This window comes from Mastomys coucha, unplaced genomic scaffold, assembly GCF_008632895.1.
Source record: "Mastomys coucha isolate ucsf_1 unplaced genomic scaffold, UCSF_Mcou_1 pScaffold14, whole genome shotgun sequence".
Taxonomy (NCBI): Eukaryota; Metazoa; Chordata; class Mammalia; order Rodentia; family Muridae; genus Mastomys; species Mastomys coucha.
The window spans coordinates 53,141,216-53,147,215 of record NW_022196896.1 but is presented as its reverse complement, the minus strand read 5'-3'; the positions used below and the strand labels follow the sequence as shown (position 1 = coordinate 53,147,215).

The 6,000-nt window shown below is 42.7% G+C and overlaps 1 protein-coding gene across 2 annotated transcripts in view; it reads left to right on the top strand.

The window, feature by feature from the left end:
- The window catches only part of Col19a1 (collagen type XIX alpha 1 chain), a 329,256-nt gene that overhangs the window by 300,918 nt on the left and 22,338 nt on the right, over nucleotides 1-6,000 (top strand). For both annotated transcript variants that reach the window (XM_031367064.1, XM_031367063.1), the window contains 4 exons: nucleotides 776-820; nucleotides 923-985; nucleotides 4,416-4,451; nucleotides 4,596-4,640. In XM_031367064.1, coding sequence (XP_031222924.1) covers nucleotides 776-820; nucleotides 923-985; nucleotides 4,416-4,451; nucleotides 4,596-4,640 — 189 coding nt within the window. The remainder of the gene's footprint in view (nucleotides 1-775; nucleotides 821-922; nucleotides 986-4,415; nucleotides 4,452-4,595; nucleotides 4,641-6,000) is intronic.

Sequence of the window (6,000 nt, the reverse complement as noted above, 5' to 3'; positions counted from 1 at the left end):
GCAGTCCTTGGTTGGTGGTTGAGACCCTGGGAGCTCCGAGGGTACTAGTTAGTTCATGTTGTTGTTCTGTCATAAGGGGCTGCAAACCCCTCAGCTCCATTGGTCTTTTCTCTAATTCCTTCACTGGGGACCCTGTACTCAGTTCGATGGATGGCTGTGAGCCTCTACATCTGTGTCAGTCAGATACTGTCAGAGCCTCTCAGGAGATAGCTATATTTAGGCTGGCTTACCCTTCCTTCAGTCTCTGCTCCATAGTTAATCTCCGCAACTCCTCCCGTGATTACCCTGCTTTCTTAAAACAACCCAGAACCACCCCCTACCAGGGCCCGGGGGTAGCACCACCCACAGTGGGCGGGGCCCTCCCACATCAATCATTAATTAAGGAACTGATCCACAGACTTGCCCGCAGGCCAATCTCACGGAGGAATTGTCTCAATCAAGGTTTTCTCTTCCTAAATGACTCTAGTTCTCATTAACTTGATGAAAATTCACCAACACACCCCATCCCCGCCCCACTCCCACCCACCCCCCAAGCCACCCCCTAGAGTAAGGAAGAACTACCTGGCAAAAAGGCACAGGGATTTCTAACATTGGTCTTCCTGAGTTCGAAAGCATCCCTGGCTCCCCCCCCTCCCCCCGCATTCTCTAGTGTGTACCTTAAAGTCCCTGGATCATGTCCTGGTCCGAATACTATATATAGTAACCCTTTAAACTCCAGGAAGTCTGTGGCATCAGTAGCGTGGCTCTTAACATTTTTATTTGATTTTTGTCACAGGGAAAACCTGGTGCCCCAGGCCCTCCAGGAGCTCCAGGGGAGCCGGTAAGCTACCACCACCACTCTAACAGCACTGCTGTTGTATCCAGGTGCTATTTTAAAAAAATTTTTACCAATATACTTTTTCCCTTTGGGACACGTTTATAGGGTGAGAGAGGACCTGTTGGGGAGACAGGTTTTCCTGGACCAGAGGGACCCTGGGGGAAGCCAGTAAGTACTTATTTACCTTCTAGAAACTGTTTCCTAAGAAATGTTCTTGTTCTAAGTGTTGCCTCTTCACATTCCTCCTTAGAAGCTTAGATTTGAGCCAGCAGCTTCAGAAGGAAATAGGAACAGGTTCTAACGATTGAATTAGGGGATACCGCCAGGGGATTACTTCCAGAACTTTCTAGAACTCTACCTGGTATCTTTATATCTTAAATGATGGTGAAGAGAACTGAAATTTTCTAAGCACTGGTAAAGTAGACTCATTATTTGTTAGTTCTAGTAACTAATCAGCCGAGTTAAAATTAAACGTCCCACCAGATCTTAAAAGCATGAAGACACCAACAACTAGCCAAAGGAGTGCCTGCATGATAAGCCAAAGGAGAAAATCTCTTCGCAGGCTCCACTTTCATATACAGGCCTTGTCTGGACACTGTCATTGCTAATCACTGCAGCGGGTGTGTCATGCCTGTCCCTTAATAGAGCTTGTGACTACAGATAGAGAGTATTGATTTGACTTTGTGACAGTCATCCCCATCCAGCGTTTATACATCTGTGTCCTATGCCAGGGACTCGAAGTTCTGGGATGTTTTGTTTTAAGGGTTTTCTTCTATCTTTTTTTTTTGGCTTATGCAGCTTTATTGAAGAAAAATAAGTCGATTACTAGGAAAACTATTGGTTGATCACTCATCCATTGACAACTCGCATAATTTATTCAGTGCTTTTTAGATTTATTTATTTTATGTGCATGAGTGACTGCATGTATATATGTGCCTGGTGCATGTGGAGGCCAGAAGAGGACCTGGAACTGGGTTTATAAGGATAGTGAGCCTCTGGGTAGGTGCTAAGAACCAAACTTGGTCCTCAGAGCAACTCGAGCTCTTAACTTATGAGCCATCTGTTCAGGCCACACTGTTTCCTATGAATAGAAGGTCTTGGTCATTTGCTGTGGTGTATATGAAAGGGAAGGTCTAAAAATAAGTGGCACTTAGGAATTTTGTTCAGTAAGTAGTTCAGTGACAGCTCAGAGCAGACACATGGCGTCTGCTATCATCTCAGAGAAGGCAACGCAAGAGACAAAAGGCATATGCTGTTTAGAGTCAGACATTCTGGGCCTGATCTAGAACACGGTTTTATGAGTTAGTTTGGAAACATGAGATACAGAAAGGCCTGCAGTGCTGACTATGGGAAGCTATGCTAAGTGAACACCATAACATTCCACGCTTCGTGTCACCTCCCCTTAACAAGTGTCTCCTCCCTACGCCTTGTGAGCCATCTTGTTAAAGGCTTGGGTTCCCAGGACATAGTACAATATGCATAATACCCTTTTTCATTAAACAAACATATTTGAGCAACTGTTCCATGCTAGGCAATGGCTGGTGTTGAGAGTCACTGCAGAAGGGAGAGCCATTCACGTTTGAGGGCAGGTTGCCACCCTAACTCTGAGCATGCACACAGTGCTGCTTGGATTTAGTCCGTTATCCAAAGAAGAGGCCATAAGGTTGGGAGGAGGGCGTGTTAGGAGAGGTTCCGGGAGAGCTGGTGGGGGGAGTGGAACATGGAAATGATCACACCTCATGGAATGTATGTATGAATTTAAATAAAAAGAATTGTGTACATTCTAAAAGTTCAAGGCATGAATTCCAGTTTTAGATTTGATTTATCTTTTATTCAGCTGACAGTGTTTCTCATTCTCTCCTTAATCAGTTTGATCTTCATGACTAATTTTCTCAGGGGTAGTAAATTCCTTGAGCTATACACTTCAGGTAACATATTCTTAGTTAAAGAACTCCCATAATTCCCAGGGGGTACTCCTCCTTAATCAGTTTGATCTTCATGACTAATTTTCTCAGGGGTAGTAAATTCTTTGAGCTATACACTTCAGGTAACATATTCTTAGTTAAAGAACTCCCATAATTCCCAGGGGGTACCCCTCCTTAATCAGTTTGATCTTCATGACTAATTTTCTCAGGGGTAGTAAATTCTTTGAGCTATATATTCTTAGTTAAAGAACTCCCATAATTCCCAGGGGGTACTCCAAAAAAGTCCCCAGCCCATGGTTGGGTTACCAACTGCAACAGATGTCAGCTTGATTTACAGCAGAGGAAACAGGTGGCCGTCTGCAGCTGTGTCCTTGTGGACTCTGTTCCTGCACAATAAAAGTCTCTCAGGTTTTCAGATGCCTGCTGGCTAGGAAACCTCATCCCTCACCTTGATCTCTCTCTTCAAATCACATCTCAAAGCCACATCTGCAGTTGGGCTCGAGGCATTTGGTTTGACCTCAAGCCCTTTTCCTCCTCCTGTCTCTGATGGGCAATTCTGTCAGTTCTATAAATCTCCGACAGGGCTGGCTTTATGGCCACTTCTAGAATACCTTTTGAAGGTATTTCCAATATTCTAATTTTTTAAAAAATGCTTCGCAGTCTCGAAAACTACAGTTACAGACTCCCAGCTCTCATTTTCTAATTTTTCAAACTGAAAAATAATGATTCTTCTCCAGTCGACAGTTTATTTCATAATAGGATCATGCACTGGCCATGTTATAAAATCCCCCCCTCCAGAAAAAAAGTGACAAGGTTTACTGAGAAGGATCCCTGTGTTAGAAGGTTGTTATGCTGAGACTGTCCCTAAGAAAACTTGAATGAGTGTCCCCACACACAGATAGGCAATCAATGATAGTGTAAAGAATACCAGCAAAAGCAAGTTGGTCAATTTTCCATGAGTTTAACTGGCATTATTTACAGGAATATAGGTGAGGAGCTACTGGGAGGAGCTTGTACAAATGAAGCCGCATCACCAAAAGCCTACCCCAGCACAGACGATACCCACAGATGCTATAGTGAAACTCACTGTACCCACAGATGCTGTACTGAAACTCACTGTACCCACAGATGCTGTACTGAAACTCACTGTACCCACAGATGCTGTACTGAAACTCACTGTACAACTTGTGGGCAGCTCAACAGGATGGAGCGTCACTTCTAGAAATTCTGTTATTTCTGGTCCTCTTCTAGGCAACTCAGCTTGTCTGGGATGTCTCTTATTGCCAATATAATCCTGGGGAAGGAGAAGCATAGTGAATACACTCAGTTTTAGGAACTTCCTAAAGATTTTGAGTTGCTTATCCTGAGTTTTAACTAGCTTCCCTACTCTCCTGAGTTGTAAGCTCACTCTTATATACATTCTCTGTATGCTTGAAAATGAAGACACTACTCAGATGAAGTCAATCCCCAAACCTGATCACTGAACCAGGAAATGGCAGTAAGAGTTTGAACTTGGGGGCATATGACCATATGACTACATTGACTATGTAGTGTATTTTGCCATGCAGACTCACAACGAGATCAGAAGAAATACATAATATGATTTTTTTTTTGGCCTGTTTAACTGTGACTGTGTGCAGATAAGGAAATAAATGCTCTGTTTGTCATTTTAGGGCATAAACGGAAAAGATGGATTACCGGGTGCTCAGGTATGGAAAAAAACATTTTAAATAGTATGAATTGTTAAATTTTCCAATTTATAAGTATATTTTCAATGTTCTACCATTTAGGTCAGTCAGACTAATGATCTTGGCAAGCAGTGGTTTATTTTAGCATTTGTATCTGTTTTCCAGGGCATCATGGGTAAACCTGGAGACAGAGGCCCCAAAGGAGAACGCGTATGTATATAACTACTATGGTTGCTGTTAACATCTCTCTCGTACAAGTATTCGGCCACATACAAAAGCATGTAGACAACTTTGATTCTCCAACCATGAAGTGATTAGGGTGTATAGGAAACACTGTCTCTACTGGGCGTAGAATGTGACCTGTAAGCAGGTCATGCCACAGGTGTGCCTGTTAGTTGTACAGACCTGAGTCTACTCTTCTATTCCAGTTTGGAAAGTATTTTACTACCTTCCTGAGACACACTTGCCAGCTGTAACTACACCCAGATCCTTTTTGCCAACTAAGGGATTTCTCACCCATCGTGCTACTGATACTTAGAGGCGATTCATTCTGTGATGTTTGGCTTTCAAGAGACCTTGTGGGCATCTGTCCACTTGATACAGCAGCACCGTCATCTCTCCAACTGTCCCTATTCAAAGCATCTCCAGACATCACTAAATGCCTTCTAGAGGGCAAAACTACCCAGGCTGAGAACCACTGACCCATACTTACTCCATCAACCCACTTATTCCACTGACCCACTTACTCCACTTACCCACTTATTCCACTGACCCAAGTGGAATCTGCACTTTCCACTACAACTCTACATGATGCTGGTGCTGTTACTAAAACTTACTAGTATTTTCTGTAATGAATCTTAATTTCCTAGCAGGACTCATGTACCTGAAGCCAGTTACTCAAGACTTGTTACTTTGTATAAGTCTATTTAGGGCCATTGTTATATATGTGGCCACAGATGTGTTTGTGTATTGGTGTCTAATTCATTAATGTTTTTTTTTATTATTACACAAGAAATTCATGATAATGGAATGAAGTATAAAAACAAGATAACATACACTTAAGAAGAAAAAGCCTTCCAGGCATCTTTACACATGGATAAACACTCTTACCTATAATCAAAATAAAATATATATTATTTTGAAGTTGGATTGACTGTTTTATAAACATTTGTTCTATTGGCAATCTTCAATGACTGCATACATCTTCCCAAGTCCTCTTTCTCTAAGCAGTTATTTTCCTCTCCAGTCTTTTTAAAACATCCATTTTTAGGTGTGTGTGTGTGTGTCTGTCTGTCTGTCTGTCTGTCTGTCTGTCTGTGTTCCTGTGTCTGTGTGTCTATGTGTCCATGCACACATGTGGGCCACAGCATGATGGAGGTCAGAGGACAACCTATGCAGGCCAGTTCTCTCCCTCCACCATGTGACCTGTGTGGATTAAATCCAGAATATCAACTATAGTGAGAGGTGCCATGAACAATTTCAGGCCTGAAAAGACAAGGGGTGATGGGTACCAGCTCAGCTATCTCACTAGGCCCTAGACACACAACTTTAACGTTTCACCATGATCATG